At 37.8% G+C, this 19,301-nt stretch overlaps 1 protein-coding gene across 2 annotated transcripts in view; it reads left to right on the top strand.

Annotated features, from left to right (window-relative positions):
• Positions 1-19,301, top strand: part of PPP2R3A (protein phosphatase 2 regulatory subunit B''alpha) — a 209,327-nt gene that overhangs the window by 89,100 nt on the left and 100,926 nt on the right. For both annotated transcript variants that reach the window (XM_072613579.1, XM_072613580.1), the window contains one exon: positions 5,768-5,871. In XM_072613579.1, coding sequence (XP_072469680.1) covers positions 5,768-5,871 — 104 coding nt within the window. The remainder of the gene's footprint in view (positions 1-5,767; positions 5,872-19,301) is intronic.

The following is a 19,301-nucleotide window of genomic DNA, read 5'->3' as shown; positions in this document are numbered from 1 at the left end:
AGAATTTTAGAGTCATTTTTTACAAATATGTTACGGGTTATGGGGGTAAAGCTAGAGCAGGTCTGTCTTTCTACTCCATCATTTTGGCTCTGCCCCTCCTTCAGTCTTTATTAAGCACTTACCATGTGCAAGCACTTTGCTGAGTACTGAAGATAAAGTCAACAAGAGAGTCCCTGCCCTTGAAGGTCTTACACTCAAATAAGAGGAGACAACCATACATAGGGGAGTAATGATCAGGGAAGGGAGAAGTCACAGGGATGTTGAGTGGAGTCCTAAGAGAATTTGAACATTATACCCTTTCCAAAAGTAATATTATGTTGATTTGATTACTGATCAGACCAAGATTGCATTGTTGGGGTTGGTTAAATGTAGTGAACATTCAGTAATCAAATGCTCAGCCTTAGGGTAAAAAACTGGAAATCCAGCATGGGATTCCAGAACAGGGTGGCAGCAGTGATATGGCAAGAATATGGATGTCTTTGGCAGGGGCTGGCTACATATAAATGACTTCTCATCAATCAGTGTGGGCTCCAGTACAGAAGTAGAGACCAATTTGGATATAGGACAGCAGCAATGTGGTAGGAAAATGGCATGCTCAGATGGCTGGGGCCCACTATTTATAGAGCAAATTCTTTAGTTAGAATAGTGCATGGCAGCTAGGTGGTGCAGTGCATAAAGTGCCAGGCCTTAAGTCAGGAAGACTCCTCTTCCTGAGTTCAAATCTGGCCTCAGATATTTACTAGCTGTGTGACCCTGGGCAAGTCATTTAACCATGTTTGCATCAGTTTTCTCATTTAACCATTTTTGCCTCAGTTTTCAGTTGGAGAAGAAAATGGTAAACCATTCAAGAAAACCCCAAATGGGATTTTCATGGTCATGGTCATGAAGAGTCAGACATGACTGGAATGATTGAATACCACCTACATTTCCAGTCTTCTTAGACCTTACATGTATCACATATTCTTGAGATTCAGTGACACTGGCCTCCTTCACATCCTCAAACAAGGTACCAGATTCCTTGTTTTTCACTGGCTATCCACTTTGCCTGGAATGTTCTCCCTCCTCATCTGTGCTCTCTGGCTTCTTTCAAGTCCCAGCTAAAATCATACCTTCTAAGAGAAGCCTTTTCTGATCGCCCTTAATTCATGTGACTGAAAATATGCTAAACTGAAGAATATCATTTTTGGACATCTGTTTCCTTTTATTTTCAAAACAAAAAATATTTCTGTATATGTATAAATTATTCACATAAAGATTCAAAACAAAGTCAAGTGCAAGTCATGTCATTATTTCTCTGATGGCATGGTCTTCTTAGGCAACGAAGGACAAATACATACACACACACATACACACGGAGATGAAAAAGTAAATATAAGGATTAATAGTTATTAATAGTTTCTTTAGAACTTGCTTTGGTAATAGCTCCATAGATCTGAAGCCTAAAGGAACATCAGAGACCATCTAGTCTTCCCCCTTCAGTGTGTTTTTGGGTTTGTTTGTGGTGTGGAGGGGGGGCATAGGGGGTATTTACAAATATGAAAACTGAAGACCAGACAGGTTAAATGATTTGCTCAGGAACACCCAGAAAGCAATAATCTGAGGTAAAAGTTTGATCCAGACCCTCTGACTCTAGAACCGGTGCTCTTTCTATTGTACCAGGCTGCCCCCTGGTCTATAGTGATAAAGTTGTTTGGGACCAGAGAGGTCATCTAAATCATGGTTTCTTATACTTTTTCCACTTTCAACCCCTTCAGTGCTTCTTAAACTGTGGATCATGACCCTATATGAGGTTGCAACCCACTTTTAAGAAACGCTGATAAACTCCTTTATTGAATTTCTTTTTTGTATATTTGGTCTGGTCCAGTTGCAAACCCTCATATTCTATATCTACTTAAAAAAATTGCTACCAATTCAGTTCCATTATTTTTTGTCATTCAGGTTTTATCTTTTTTATCTTTAATTTTTTCTGGTTGATCAGATTTATTCAAATTTAAGGGAAAGCTTTCTGTGTATTCATTTCTCTTTTACCACTTTTCACTGTTTTATCAAGCACTATTGACCATAATCTTCCATGATTCTCCTCTATAAAATTTTCCAGATCAGTTTATATTCTGTTAAGTTGTACATAGATACTTTGCCTCTCCTCTTGTCAGAGAGTCAAGTGTTTAGTGATTGAGGCTCTTTGGGACCTTCTGGTTTTTTGTCTTTGCCTTATTTGTCTCAGAAGACTAATTTCTTACTCAGTATTCTAATGAACTTGTGATTTCATTATTGTATTACTCACTTTGGTGGTACAGACCCCAACCTATTCATACTTTCTCATCCTGTGCAATTCTTATCCATGTTCTTTGAAAAAATCTTCTGTAGGCAATTTACCTAGTATGCTGGGAGGCCTTCTTCTAGATCTCCTGACGTTGCATGGTGCCATCAGTCAACAAGTATTTAATTAAGCATCTGCTGTACGCTAAGTACTGTGCCAGGTACTGGGGTTGCAAATACAAAAATGAAAACAGTCCTTCTCCTTAAAGAACTTATATCAGGGACTTCACTATTTACATAAATATGTATATACAAAATTAAAACAAGATATATGGGGGGTGGACAGTAACAGGGCCAATCCGGAAATTGCTTAAACAAAGGCTTGAAGGAAATCAGAGATTCTGAAAGATAGAAGTAATGTGGAAATAAATTCCAGGCATGGGGGACAGAAAGTAAAAATGCATGGAGACAAGACATAGAGTGTTGCATGTGAGGAGTAACAAGAAGGCCAATTTGACCAGATATGAAAATAGTATATATTAATATTATAAAGGTAAGTTGAGACTAGGCTGTGAAGAATTTTAAAAACTAAATGGAGGAGTTGAGAGGTCTTAGAGGCAATAGGGAGACATTGGTGTTTATTGCATAGAAGACAGGCAAGGCTGGACTTGAATGTGGGAAAATTGCTTTGGGAACTATGTGAAGGATGAACCAGAGACAGAAAGAGAGATGAGACAAGACTTGAGACAGGAAGACCAATTAGGATGTTTAAAACTTAAAAGTACATAGAAATCAGATTATTCTCAGCAAAATATAGTCCGTCAAAAAGAAAATGACAACAAATGACAAATAAGTGAGAAAATTAAAGAGAAATAGTTCTCATCTGACAGTTTCCATTTTGACTGGGAAAGTAAGTGGGGGTGCGGGAAGCCATTGTACGAAATAACAATAATAATGGTAGCTAATTTATGTAGTGCTTGCTCTGTGCTAGCACATGCAGGTTAGGGATTCTTTCCTTTTAACTGGACTAGTAATTTCATTGCTATGAGGCTCTCCCAGCAGTGAAACTCCTTCTACCAGTGCAGATCATGTACAAAATCTGCCTGCGAAGCAAAGATTAAGCTACTTGTCACGTCACAAGTATGAGTCAGAGGCAAGATTTGAATACAGGTCTTCCTGACTCCCACACCCAGATCTCTATGCACTATATTAATCCGCACTACTTCCTTATGGAGATTATACTGTAAATAACAAAACTATCAACATTTCTGCTGATTCTGATGACCATCCACAGACTCAAAATGGGAAATGACCAGTTAACCTGAGCGTGCTGATAGCTCTCCTGGACCACCCAAAGCTCTAGTACGATAGTTATAGTACAAAGAGACGTGAGGAATGAAATCCAGTAAATAGAAGTGTATCAGAAATCCGGGATACCCAAAAGCCCAAAGGTTAAGGCTATATAAGGACAAAGAACAACATTTAACATCAGTCACTACTAGAAGCTGCAGGAGTTGTTGATCTTTTTTGGCAATCTGGTGAAGTCTGTGGATGCCCTTCTCAGAAGTTTTTAAATGAATAAAATAAAATGTGTAGGACCACAGAGGAAGCCAGTTATGTTGAAATACAGTTATCAGTATGTTTTAAAACCAAAGTTCATCAACCCCAAGTTCAGAATTCTTGAATTCCAGATCATAAAAATTACAGTTAAAATGAGACCTTCAAGGCCTTACAACTACTTTAATTTTATGGTACAGGTGAAACTAATTTTCCCCATATTGTTTGATATCAGTAAAGAATCTTGTACTTGGAGAACATGAAGAAATCTTGAATTTCCACTCTGATCCCAATATCTTGAAGCCTTGATTTGGTTATCCTGATGAGAGATTCTGTTTTTTATCCACTATTTACCTCACATTGCTTTTATCTTGTTTTTTGTGTTCTGAGCACCTTTCATATGATCTTAGCTGACTTTGCGACTAACCTATCTACCAAGAACACCTGATACTTGATTATGTTTACCTTTAGTTGGAAGCTAAAAAGGAAAGCCTCTTGTCAAAAGCCATACGTAAGCTCAGAGTGAATCATTTATCATATCTCCATAATAAACAACTTTCTTATATAGTTCTTATCACATGAATCAGACTGTAATGGCAGGTTTTAATTTCTAGGATAAATGACAAATACAGTCTTTATATACTAAGAAGGTGTGGTACTCTAGACAGTTCCAGATTTCGAAGTGTGTTTTACATGAAACTATGAGTATACAAAATTGTCCAGTCTTGGAAGCTGACTGCATTTCTCTGCTGTGAGCTAGAGGTAGTTGCCAGTGATAGAAAATAAATTAGTATTTTTTTTCTGTCTCGGAAAGAAACAAGTACTTGGTAGGGCCAGGGGGAATCACCTTTCTTTTAAGAAGGGGCAGTGGGAAAAAAAAGAAGAGATGACAGAAGGGAATTCTGGGGAGAAAGAAATGGATACTCTTCCCTTTGGGGGCTGTTGTTATATTTATCAGTCATATCTTATTCTTTGTGACCCCATTTAGAGTTTTCTTGGCAAAGATACTGGAGTGGTATACCATTTATTTTATCAACTCATTTTACAAATGAGGAAATCGAGGGAAACAGGGTCAAGCAATTTGTTCAGTTACTAAGTGCCTGAGACCAGATTTGAACTCAGGAAGATGAGTCTTCCTGACAGTTGCAGCATTCTATCCACTGCACCTACTAGTTGCCTAGAATCTCTTTCTACATAGGATCATAGTTCCCTTTGGGGGAGTATGTCTTAAATGTAATTTCTTTTCACTTCTTAGTAGTTCTCATGATCTTGAAATATAGAGAGTTTCTTATTTGTGATGGCTTCTAATTTGCTAATGTGATTTATGTGCTAGTATTACACTTTCACTTTTGATCATTTATATAAATTGTAATACTTTTAACAAACCCAAAACTATTCCTTTCAGCCTGAGCTTTTCTGGCTTTTTCTTCTGTCTTGGTCTTAATGGGGGGAAAAAAACAGGCAAAGGATGGAGAGAGGTGCAGATAACAGAAAACATGTAACTACAAACTGTTCAGGAAAAGGGATGACTGACTTTATTTCTCTGCTGGGGTGAGGAGAGGACAGGCAGCAATAGGAAATGAGGCTTACTGTTTCTTTTTCTTCTTTCAAAAAAGGGGGCTTATATATTGGACTTTAGTTAGATGAAGCTGCTGAAGGCTAGAGGCTGACCAGGAAAGGGAAAGGAATATTCCGAAAAAGAAACTGAGGAGGTAAAAGAAATATTTCCTTTTTGTTTATAAAATTGGTGGTTTATATGTCTAACAAAATTTTCCCTCTCTAATGAGTTCTCATGTTTACTACCTAAAATCTAAGGTTATAGTAACTGAGTGTCCTTAGTTTCATTTTTCCTAGTACTCTTCTGCCCATAGGCACAGTTGTGCTAAAAAACCCATAAAGAACTTTTCTTTTTCCCTTCATCTGCTTACTGACTCTCTGTTTGTGTTTTCAGGCATGTGGCTGCCCTTTCTATTGGAAAGCTCCCATGTTCAGTGCCGCAGGGGGCGAAAGGACGGGATTTGTATCTGTACATTCATTCATAGCCATGTGGCGAAAGTAAGTATGTGGGAACAGTTGGTCTCTTTTTGACAATTTCCTTTCTTTTGCACACTCAAATGCATATTACCCAACCATATTCTTCTGCTATTTTAGTGCTTTCCCAGGGCAGCTAGGTGGCACAGTGGATAGAGTGCCAGGCCTGAAGTCAGGAAGACTCATCTTCCTGAATTCAGTAGCATCTCAGATGCTAGGTGTGTGACCCTGGGCAAATCATTATACCTGTTTGCCTCAGTTTCCTCATTTGTAAAATGAGCTGGGGAAGGAAATAGCAAACCACTCCATGGTGTCTTTTCCAAGAAAACCAAATGGGATCCCAAAGAGTCAGACACGACCGAAATGACTGAACAGCAACAAAAAAGGGATCTTTTCCTATGTAATTTAAAATTCTTTCAGTCAGTAAGGATAATAATTCATATTTCTGTAGCATGCGCTTTGCAAAATGCCCTCCTCACAACAGACCTGTGAGTAGATATTACAAGTTTTGCTGTTCTCATTTTACAGATGAGGAATATGATGCAGAGTTAAGTTGATGTGCCCATGGCCCAGAGAGGCTTGTGCGAAATCATACAACTAGGCAGTGTCAGGGTGAGACTGGGAACCAGCTTTCTTCTGACTCCACAGCTAGCACTCTTTTCACTTCACCATGCCACTTCAGATCCATGGGCTACCTATTTAATAACTAATAATTTCCTGATTTTTACTTTTAAACATATGCCCATGTATTGAGACATGTTTGACCAATAATACCAAATTGAATAAAGACTCCTTTCAGTAAGGTGAATGCTGAGAAAATATCCCCCGAGGAGGAAAAAATGCCTCTTTATCTAGGAATAAATCTTGTTGATATTATAAGTATTTTAATTAAGTTCTTATCTGGATAACTAGAAATACTACTTTGTTGATACAGTTGTAGATTTCATTATCTTGACCCTCCCAGATCTCTTATTATTTAATTTGTCTTTAAATGAAGATTTACTTCATCCTTTTCTCCTCCTTTCCTATTTTGACTTTTTAGTATGTTAATTCATTCAACAAATATGTATTGAGTGTCTACAATATGCTAAATATGGAGAAGGTAAAGCTTATAGATCACAGGATTGTTTTCAGAGGTGTAAGGCACCTCAGAGTCTGTGCAGTCCACCTTGTACCTGAAAAGAATCCCTGCTACAACATATCTGACAAGTTGACTTTGAGCCTTGATTAAAGACTAATAGTGAAGATAAATCTCTATCCTATTGAGGCACACCATTCCACATTAAAAAAAGTTTATTCAAGCCCTTTCACAAGCCAGATATTACACAGACTCTAATGTCTTTTAACCTAGAGAGTAACTACCACAAGGGAACATGAGGTCATTGCAAGGAAAAGTGCTATGAGAAATTTGAGGTGGGAAAGATCACTTTCTTTTGGGGAGGGGCAAGGGGGAAGTGAAGAGGCATCAGGGAATGCTTCATGGAGAAAGTGGCTCATGAATTAAGAGAGAGCCCTCAACTGATTGAGATGGGGATAGAGGGATTGCATTCCAGGAATGGGAAATAAGTAGAGGTATTAAGATGGAAGAAGATATAACAGAAACAGCCAATAGAATTCCAAGTTGGCTAGAAATATTATGAAATAATAATAATGAGATATGGCTGAATGGGTAGGTTAGGAACAGATTATAGAAGGTCTTGAATGTCAAGATCAACCATTAATGCTTCATTCAGTAAGCTTTGGAAAACCACTCTCTTTTTTGAAAGGTAGAGAGTGGGGAGGAACAAAAGAATGGCATCTTTGAGTGATGCCATGGAATAGGAGATAGAAGACAGAAAAAGCTGGATATGAGACTTTTACAGCAGGCTGGGTGAGGGATTTCCTGACAAGATGGCCACTTGAACAGGAAACCGACCTCCCAGCTCTCATAAAACTACCTACTCCAACAAAATTGTGAAGTGTTCACCAGGTTGAATAATAATCAAGAAATCCGAAGAAAAATTACAGTAAGTGATTTCTGCCATCCACTCAAGAATTGCACCAAAAGTTAACCAAAAGCACAAGGGCAGTAGGAAAGGGGCCATGGTCAGCAAAGCCAACACAGGATTGCCCTTTAGACCAAGGCTTCTTAAACTTTTTCCACTGATGACCCGTTCAGCAGTTCTTTTGATCTAGACAGATCAGAAAGAAACCAGAGACGTAGGTAAACTGCAAGTCCCTACGGATAGAAGCAATGACTGAGCTTTTTCCAGAAGTACTTCTCTTAGAAAGCTCCATGGTGGGGGGACCTTGAAAGCCCAGGGAGGCACAGCAAGCAACATCCAGCTTGGTGCCACAGTGCCCAAAACAGTCCAAGCTGAGGGGCTTTCAGGTACCTAACATCGCAGTCTTGAGATGCCAGAGAAGGCTCTGAAGATCCCAGCACCCTGAACCTCAAAACTCCAGAGGGCCCAAACCCTGGAAAGTAGAAGTCAACATAAGAACCCAGAGATCCGAGGGCTAGACTCTATCACCCAAAAATGCAGCAGGGATCAGAACCTGGCCCTATCCCAGGAACTAAAACTGTATAAAAATGAGTAAATCAAAAAAAACATTGTCCATTATTTTTAAAAAGTGTTGCAAATATAGTGCCATAATAAGTAAAAACAGAGATGCAAAGAAAAAGATCTTTCCACAAAGACCACTTGAATACCTAGAAGAAATGAAACAAGGAGAAATTAAATAAGAGCTCTGGAGGAAAGAATTAGGAGAATAAGTAGTTTAGAAGTGGTAAACCCTACAACCTCACCCAAGTAATGGACTCCCTGAAGACTAGACTAGAACCAACAGAATTCAATGATTCCATGAAGCAGCAAAAAAAAAATATTGAAGTCAGAAAACTTAAAAAATATAAATGTGTCTATATATTATACCTAATATACAATGATTTCAAAAGCAACTGACTGTTCAGAAACAGATCAAAGAATTATCCCCCCAATAGATAAGAATATGAACAAAAGAAAAATTACAAACTCTTCACAGCCATATGAAAGAATGTTCCAAATCATGAATAATAAGAGAAATGCAAATCAGTACAACCCCAAAGCTTTACCTCATACCCTGCAAGTAGGCGGAGATGACAAAAACTGGAAACAGTCAATGTTGGAAGCCTGGGAAGATAGGCACCTGGTGTTCATTGTTGGTGGAGCTGTGAATCAGTACAAGAGTTTTGGAAAGCACTTTGGAATTAGGCAAATAAAGTGACCAAAATAAACCGATCTTTTGATTCCAAGATTCCATTACGAGGCCCTGAAGCAGGGCATTGATAAGGAGAAAGTCCCTCTATATACCAGAATATTGATAGTTGTATTTTGTGTGATAGCAAATAACTGGAAATAAATAGATGCCCCTTGATAGTGAAATGGCTAATGTAATTGTGATTGTTCAGTCACATCCTACTCTTCATGACTCCATTTGGGGTTTTCTTGGCAAATATACTGGAGTGTTTCAACATTTCCTTCTCCATCTCATTTTACAGATGAAGAAACTGAGTCAAAAAGGATTAAGTAACTTGCCCAGGGTCACACAGCTAGTAATTGTGTAAAGCTGAATTTAAACTCAGGGAAATGAGTCTTCCTGATGCCAGACCCAGCCCTCTATCCACTGCACTACCTAGTTGCCCTCATAACCTATTGTGGTACGTGAATGTACTGAAACAGCGCTGTGCTATGTATAATGAATATAGAGAAGATATATAAGAACTGATGCAGAGTGAAGAAAGCAGAACCGGAAAACAAGACCCATGATGACTCCCACAGTGTAAATGGAAAGACTAACCACAAAATGTCCAAAGTCAGTGTTGAGAGATTATAAGGATCAAGCAGGACTTGGAAGAAGATGTGTGAAGACTTATCCTTCCCCACCCTTTGACAGAGGTAGAAGGTCCACAGTTATTGTACATTGCACATATTTCCAGCCTTTTTTAGTTAAGCTGATTTTTCTTTCCTTCTCCTTTTGTTGTCTTTTAAAGATGCTATTTGTTATATAGGATGGCTTTCTGAGAGGGGTAAAGAAATAATACTGGGAGAAATTATGGTGATGTAAAAAGACATCAACAAAAACTTATTTTTTTTAAAAAAAGAATCTTTGGAGTCCCTGATTCAAAATACTATTGTTTATTGTTGAAGAACAATAAAAGTATAGATACTCTTGTTAGGAAATCAGAAATGAAATTATCCAGATCTATTAAAACCGGAGGGTAAATTAAGATAGAATATACCAATCACTTCTTGAAAGAAACTCCAAAAGGAAAAGTCCAGGAATGCCACAGCCAGAATCCCGGCCTTTCACATCAAAGGAAAAAATACTACAAGCATCCAGAAAGGAGTTCATGGAATCAGTCCCCACTTCCCCACTCACACAAGACTTGGCAGGTTCTCTGAAAAACAAGAGAAAACCTTGGAAAACAATATCCCAAAAACAAAAGATAGAGACTTAAAACCAAGAATAACTTTCCTTTCAAAGTTTAGTATAATCCTATGGAGGGGAGGGGATGGACCTTTACTGGAATATAGTGCTTTCAAGCATTTCTGATGAAAAGAACAGAGCTCAGAAGAAACTTTGAAATATAAAAATAAGAGGCCAGAGAAACCTAGAAAAATAAATTTATTTGAGCATTTGAAAGTGAATAAACATTTATTCAACACTTACTGTGTGCCAGGCACTGTGCTAAGACCTGGACATGGTGCTGATTGGGAGGAGCTGTATGATGGACGCACTCACATTCCAATAAGAAGAGAAGAAACAGTCGTCCTTTCCAAATTTGAATGTCTTCATAGGTTTTTGAGGAAGTTAAGTAAGAAAAAAACAGAGGTCCAGAGAGTGGATTGGTTCTGTGCTGAGGGCTTGAAGAGGAACAAGAGAAAGGAGGGTTTAAAAAAAAGAAAAAAGGAATACACCAGTATAGAAAGGAAGAGGGAAGTGAAAGCATGGTATAGGAGAGTTCAGGTGAAACGTATCAATACAACACAGGGAGAGAAATTAACAGGACTACTAACAGTAAAGGAAAAGGATGGTAGACAACAGGAAACGGTGTTAGTGTGCGGCCCCCTTGATTTGTTCCAGACATGGTAGCAAGCAATGGATCTTTGTACTCTATTCAAAGACACAGAGTATTTCAGGACTCAAACTTATATAGAATTTTAGGTAACTAGCCAGCTGACACCAATAGAATACCACCCTGTCATCCATAGGAGAAGGTATTCGTATAGTTGGGACTGGCAAAATAAGGTTATAAATTGCCTAGGATTAAAGAATGAGGGGCAGGGGTAGTAACCTTAACCCTCTAACTGTCCTAAGCAAGAGGCTTTCGAGATAGAATGGTTAAGCCCAATCTGTGGGTTTATTAGCCTTGGCATACATGCGTCTTGGACTGCTGATCCCTAACTAAACTAATCAGTTTTCACCAGTTCACAGTTAGCAGTTGTGATTCCCCCTCCAACCTAAAAGCCATTGTAAAACTTATTAAAATGCATACAAGAAAATATAGAGAGAATTTCAAAAGGAAGTACAGACAAGTAGGACAGATATAAATATAATCTATAGAATTAATTATATACTTTTTAGGCGAGTGTTGTAAAATGGACGTTCGCAGTTTCATATAGAATTCTCTCTTCAGGGCCTGAAGCAGGCTAATTGCTATATAGAAGAAATGAGGAGATATAAGGAAAACAAGATGCAGAGGTAAAAATCAATTGGATTTAGTTTCTTATTGACCCAATCCTCTACATCCTACAAATCTGAAGAAAACTAGATTACAAGATTAGTCCTTGCTAACTAGGAGAGTGATGGTGTCATCAGTAATAACAGAGGAGTGAGGAGAAGATGTAGGTATCAGGGAATAAAATTATAAATTGTGCTTTAGACAGATTTGATGTGAAGTACCAGAAAGCCATTCATGTAGAGGTATCTAGCCACCAGTTAGAATTATTGGGAAAATGGAGCTCTAAACTGCTTTGAGGAAGAATTGTTTAATCCATTATATTTTTATTCCCAACATGTGGCACATAGTAAACACTTAATAAATACTTATTGATTAATTGATTGGACCTCTGAGGAAAGGAGTCATTGACATAAAGGTGAAGTGAATGAGTGAAATTACAAGGAGAGATAGTGTAGAAAAAGTAAATAAATTTAAGTACATAGGTCCATTCTCACCTCGATGAATCCCAAAAGTCCAGACATCCTGATTGAATTAGTCCAAAGTAAACTAGGTGTTAATAGGTGCTTAGTCAGTTTCAAAGGATCATTGGGGTTTGGGATCATCAGTTAAACAAAGTTTGACACTGGACAACAAATACCTTGTATCTGCTTAAAAATCAAGTTTTTTATTCTTTTTGAGTTACATTATAAAAACAGCAAACTAGTTTGTAGTTCTACTCATTGGAGTGGAAAATGTATGCAAATTTGGGAGATGAGAATTCCAGGCTTAAGAGAAAAAATTGCTCTTGGGAGCAGGAAAAGCCTCCATCTCTTTCTTCTCCCTTTACCATATTACCAGATGGACCATATTAGCAAGAAACTGCATCCAGCTGGAACTAAAGAGAGATATGCTGAGGACAAAAAGGTCTTCCCAAAGAAGGTAACTGAGTATCCAGAGATAAAATTGACCAAACCATAACTTCGTGAACTTTAAAAAGTTGGAAGACCCGAAGTCCTCTTGATAGCAATGTCTGCCAAAGCTGTTGTTGACCTAAGCCACAGTTGTATCCCCAGAGCAGCAGTGGTTGATGGCAGTATCTGTTTCCAGAGCTGAGAGACTCACCAAGGATCAACCAAGTAAATGAAAGAAAGGCAGTTTTCACATTCTAAAAATCACTAAGCCTGCAGTAGAGAAATACACCTCAAGTGAGGATTCCACAAAGAAAGAAAAAGATTTCTGGTAGCTAGGAGCTATAAATTGCCCTTAGGTGCACAGGTTCTACTACCATTTTACCATAATATTGAGCCCACTCTTCCCAGGGACCTTATGTATACCAGGGGAGAGTATACCCCTGATTTGGGGTGATTTTTTTTGTAACAGTTGTCTTTGTTACAATCTACTTGGTAAATACTCTTTGTAAAAACTAGTAAGACCTGGTTGATAATCAGTAGGAAGCAGACTGGTTGGGGCCCATTAGTGACAGTATTAGAAAATCCTGTGGCCCTCAGGATTGTACCTAGAACCCTAAGAAGAGTAATAGTTAGCTCCCCTTTGGGAATTTAGCTGCAGTGTAAGTTGTAGAAGTAGCCCTATCGGGGCTACATGGAAAAGGGAACCAGGGTAAGAATCTTGAGAGAAACCAGCTAATCAGAGGGAGAAGCCACAGGGACACAGGGTACTTCCAATGTGAAAAATAGTCCAGAGATAATATGAGCTTGCAGGATGAAGAGGTTTATATGGCATGGTAGACAAAGTGCTGTAGAGAGTTAGAAGTGCCACTTGAAGTGCAATCCCCAAATAAATCCTAAGAATCTTTACTGATACTAAAACTGTATAATAGAATGATAATTTTCTAATTGGAAAACAGCTCATAGGTGAGATATTCCAACTTTTACCAAATGAAAGCAAAATAATATAATGCTTGTAAAACTGCTTTGAAACTTTTAATATGTCATGTTTTGTTATTATTAACATTAATACTACATAGTTACAGCCAGAAAATAACATGAAATAACTACTCTAGTGAAATTGGTCCCTAGACTGTGCTTTGAAAAATACTATCTAACCTTCATTCTTAGTAATTTGGAGAGGATAAACAATAATTACAAACGTTTTCCAGGTTTTCCATTGTGTTCCTGAAAAAAACATGTTAAAAAAAGTGAATGACAACAAAGTGTAACAAGTCTCTTATAAAGGCCGCTTGCTTCCCCACTTCTTAGTTGTCGAACAGGCCTGGCTATTTGTCCAGCTTAGAGATGTGTACATCACAAAAAAAAAAAAAAATCACTCTCATAAAGTTGAAAGGGAACCTACAAACTGTACCTTAAAAATAATCCCCCATGCAGGATCCCAGCCATAGATTATTCCCAGGTTCTACTTGAATACATATAATTATGAGAAAGGGAACACACTACTGCCTCCTGAATCAGCCCATTTTTATTTTTATAGAACTTTTACTAGAAAATGTTTACATCAAGCTTAAATTTCCTCTTTGTAACTTTAGTCTACTGTTCCCAGCTCTAATCCTTCTTCTAGCATAACAGCCTTTAAATATTTGAAGACAGCTATCATGCCACCCCCACATCTTCTCTGTTCTAGGCTATACATCTTCTGTTCCTTCAGCCTATCCTGATCGGTATGGGTTCAAGCTTCCTACCGTCCAGATCATCATTCTCAGGATACAATCTAGTTAGCCAGTATTTTTCCTAAAAATGAGTTTGGTAGAATTTAACACAGTTCTTTAGAAAAAAAGGAGAATGTAATGAGACTGTCATTTCCCTTATTCTAGATGGTATGATTCTATTAATCCAGGAAGGGAGGAAGGAAACAAGCATTTATTAAGCATTTGCTATGTGCCAGGCAGTGTGGTAAGTATTTTACAAATACATTATATCACTTAATCTTCACAGCAACCCTAAGAAGTAGTTGCTATTGGTATGCCCATTTTGCAGTTGAGGAAACTGAAGCAGACAGAAGTTAAGTGACCTGCCCAGGGTCATACAGTCTGAGGTTGAATTTGAACTTGGGTTTCCTTTCTCCAGAACTCTGCCCCTGAGCTATCTAGCTGCCTCCAATACAGGTTAAGATGAAAATAGTTCTGTTGTTTTGTTTTGGTTTTACATACCATGTTATACCACTGATATACACTGAACTTGTATTCCAATAAAAACTATTATTTTCGTATGATCTGTTTTCCAGTTATGCTTTCCCCATCGTGTACTTGAACAGCTAACTTTTTTAACCCAACTGTAGAATTTGACATTATCTATATTACATATTCTGCTTATGTTTGTCATTACATATGTCATACTCAAAATACTTTTTTTAAGCCTTTGTGTTTCCTTAAACATTTATCATCAGCCTTAGTCTCTAGTGACCTTTAGGACCACTGCCACAGGGTGCTCCCACACTTTTTTATTCATCCTGTTATATGTCCTTGTTTTTCTCTGCTTTACTTTTCTTTTCAAAGTCTTAGTTATTTCCTGTGCATCCATATTGATCTTTTAAACCATATTCCTTTTCTTCCTCTTAGGAATTGTGTTTCAATCATGAAAAAAAATTTCATTTCTCTTCTGCTAATTTCCCCTGTAGAATAAGCTATGGGAACCTACTTATCCTTTCTCTGGACTCTGTAATCTGTTCTCCTAAAATATGAAGTGCTTATTATACAAAATCCAGCCTTCCCTTCCATATCAATCACAAACTCTGAGATAGAGTGGCCATTTCCTCCTAATGTTCCCACTATTTCTACTTGGACTGGTGTTTTACTGGGGTAGGAGGCAAATAAAAATAGCTGAACCAGAGGTAACAACTCATTTCAGCATTCATGTGTTTCCAGAATATTGTGTGAGATTACCCAGGACCTCTTCCTGACTCCACCAGGCCTTCAGAAAGAGGGACAGAAGCTAGCTCACCTAGCATGATTGATGTAAGCAATTGGCTTATCTGATCACCACCTTCATCACTGGAGATGATGGAGGAAATAAGCCATGAAATCTGACCAGAAAATATCCATGAACATATCTCCACATACCAAAGTAGTGATACAGAGAAAGGAGACCATGGCCTTCCAGCCTCTCTCACATCTGACACTCAAGTCTTTCTCATAGTGAGTAGTCTGTATACTCACTGGCTTTACTGCCATACCCAGACTCTCTCGGCACCAAGACTAGTCTCTAAATCCAACACCCTTTACTACACACAAGCCATTTACCTACTTCCTGGCGTCCTTATGTCTTCAAGTAGAACTCTAAACAGTTGCTTCCCTTCCCAGCTGCTACCATAGTAGTGGGAGCTGTGAAAGGAATCTTCCCACACAAATAGTAGCGCTTGTAAGCATTTCTCCCTCCCATCCCTCCAGTCTTCCAGTTTCCCAACACCGTGATGTTCTTACCTTACATTTTTCTCCCTTATTTGCTTTGTGATCCATGATATTCTTCCTAAATTCTGAGTTAGTCTTAACTGCTTTGACATTTTGCTTATTTGTTTTCAGTTTGTTCCTTCAGCCCAGACCTGCTCCTTGATTTAATTTCAATACTTGTATATACTCCCAATACTGATGCTTACTGCGAACCTGACAGTTGATAAAGTCTTGCTCCTCTGTACTTCTTTCAGTTCAGCTGTCAGTGTCAAGTCATGTAGGACAGGTGAATTTCAACCAGGTTTCAAGCCCCTTAATTTTAGCTACTCAAATCTCTTGAAATTTAAAATACTCTTACAGTCTCCAGGTGAAGAGTCAGTAAATGAGGAAAAAGCAAGGCAAAGACACAGCCACTGGATTTAAGTACATAGTAGGAATCACAAATGAGCCTATAATGGTGATGGGAAGGGAAATACTGATATTACCACAGTATTGGAAAGCTGATAGTGAATCTCCAACAAACAGGTTAACATGAGCTTACCAAAAGGTATTCTTTTGTCTGTAGAAAATGCTTAGTTGGAACAAGAATTATATTAGACTATAATGCAATAGTACCTATCCAGTTTCAGATAAGTAAACGTTATACTATGATTGGTTTGTTAAAATACTTTATCTCAATTTCAAAGGGGCGAACAAAAGTCATTAGGAGCATAAAAATAGAAATCATTATTTTCATTTAATGTAACTGGAGAAATGCTTATAAAATTATGTAGAAGGAATCTTTATCCCCAGTTAGTTTTTTTTTTAATTTTAAGAAAATCTGGAGAAAGCCTTTTTCTATATATTTTTCTAACTTTGACAGACAAGTTGCCTGATATTATTGTTTACTACTACTACTATAATCATTATTATTATTTTAACACCCTCTAGTGGTAGAACATAGCTTTTTAAACACCTCTGAATAAATAGCTAGAGTTCTTTAATGGAAAAAATCTATTTTTGGAAGACAAACAGCTAAACAGGTTTAAGTTACCAAACAAACTATCCTTTGAGGATTCGTGCATTTGCTTTTATAAAACTATAACCTTTGCATAAGGTGTTTTGTGCTACAAGTACAGTAAAGTAAAGCCTTAATTAAAATATAAACAACTATGGCAAATAATAAAATGGAATTAAAATATCATGTATATAAACATTTAGGCTTGCCTAATAGGTTTCATATCATCCTAAGTAATAGTGACAAATAGGAAATTTCTCAAGATAAAAGAAGATATTCTAGTTCCTAATAGTTTGGCATCAGGAAGACTTCATTTTCTATCTTTTTGATGATTTTAAGATGAGCAGCCCAGGAACTCTTACCCTTTTCTTGTACCTCCTAACTTCCAGCCCTATATATTTTCAGTTCTATCTTCCTTATAGTTAAGAAATGTTATGGTGAAGGACAGTTGTACCACATCTCACTGTCAGGATTCTTACGGTATATGTTTCTAGCAGAGTCCTTCTCCCACGTAGCTGTGCTCATTTCTCCGTAGGGCCATAGTGAGGCTCAAATGAGATAATGTATTTAAAATATTTTGCAAACCTTAAAGCACTATATAGATATTAGATACTATAATTATATTATTTTGTCAGTTAACATTAAAGTGATGATGAAAGAGGCGTGGGAACTGAAGTCAGGTGACCCTAAGCCGTGTTACCTATTGTGTGACTACAGGCAAGTAATTTTATCACACAGAACCAAGATTATTTAATTATTAAGTGGAGATTAAAATATTTATGCTACCTAATTTCCAGGATTGATTTTAGGAAAGGACTTTATAAACCTTGAAGCATTATGTAAAAGTATGAGCTATTTTTATTATTGTCATGTGGCAGCTAGGTGGCCCAGTGGATAGAGCACTGGGCCTGGGGTTAGGAAGACCTGAGTTCAAATCTGGCCTCATATATTTACTAGTTGTGTGACCCTGGGAGAATCATTTAACCCTCTTTGCCTTAGTTTCCTCATCTGTAAAATGAGCTGGAAAAGGAAATGGCAAACCACTTCAAGTATCTTGGCCAAGAAAACCCCAAATGAGGTCACAGAGTCAGCCACAACTGAACGACATTTTTATTATTATAATACGTTGCTGACGTGTGTGTATTCACACATACACACACATTTATAATCCCTCAAGCTCCCTAACCTCAGAATTCATCAGGCTCCTTAAATCCCATAACCTTCTCCTTCAGTCTACCTCAGCCATGTGTAGAGATGGTCACACGCTAGATCTCACCATTACCCATAGGTGTTTCACTTCACTTATTTAAAACTCTGACATTGCTCTATGACCTCTTAGATTCCATCTTTCCTAATACCTTAATCCATTCCTAATCCTCATTGAGAACTCAAATCCTTCTACCTCCCCCCCCTTATTTTCTAAGGCAATTATCCTTGTTCTTTAATTACCTTCCCTTTCTCCAGTTTAGATCCTATAGTTAACCAACTTAACTCTATACTGTTCTCTATTCTGGAACCTCTTTCCAATTATCTTATCCCTGACCCATCTTTTAAGAAACCTTAGGCTTGAATTTCATCCACTTCCACTCCTCTTATGCTGCCTGATAGAACTGGAGTAAGTCCCACAATTGTGCTGTGTACATTAAATTCATGTTATCCAATTTCACCTGGTTCCCAAAATAAGCAAGTCAGTCCTGTTGTTGTTCTTTAATTGCTTCCCCATCTGAATCCCCACAAAGGCTTTTCAAGCCTCTTGTTCATCCCTTGTCCCTGTTTCTCAGCTAAGGACCTCAACTGTTAACTCCCCTGAAAAAACTGAAGTCTTGAGTTTCTTTTTATCTCCAAACTCCTTGACATTGTTGCCTATCCTCTTTTATTCTTCCTCTCCCGCCCAGCCTCTGGCATTAAGATTGGCCCCTCCTTGCCAAAATCAGTTGATTTACATATAGTCTTAATCTGATCCCTTCCATCTTTTGCAGATTACAATTTCAGTTGTCCCTTTTCTTTGTGGAATCTTCAACTTCTGTTTCTCTGCTGGTTCTTTCTACTGCCTTCAGACATTCCCAAGTCTCCTCCAAACTTAAAAAAAAAAAAAAAAACTTCAGTAGATCCTACAATACCCTTAGGCAGGAACCATCTATCTTTCTCTTTCCTTTCTCAGTTCAACTTCTAAAAAAACCTATCAACATTTTATAGTTCTGCTTCCTCTCCTCTCACTTCTGAACTCTGCATTCTGGTTTCCTCATCATTCAACTGAAATTGCTTTCTCTGAAATTAGCATTAATCTCCTAATTGTCAAGTCTTATGGACCTTTTCTCAGTCTTCCTCCTTACCCTGTCTGCTACATTTGAGAGTCAACCACTCTCTCTCCTCCTAGATACTCCCTTTTGTTTCGTATTTCTTGGCACTGCTTTCTC

This window comes from Notamacropus eugenii, chromosome 5, assembly GCF_028372415.1.
Source record: "Notamacropus eugenii isolate mMacEug1 chromosome 5, mMacEug1.pri_v2, whole genome shotgun sequence".
Classification (NCBI taxonomy): Eukaryota; Metazoa; Chordata; class Mammalia; order Diprotodontia; family Macropodidae; genus Notamacropus; species Notamacropus eugenii.
Note: the sequence above shows the minus strand (reverse complement) of the source record. Positions and strands in the feature narration are given on the sequence as shown.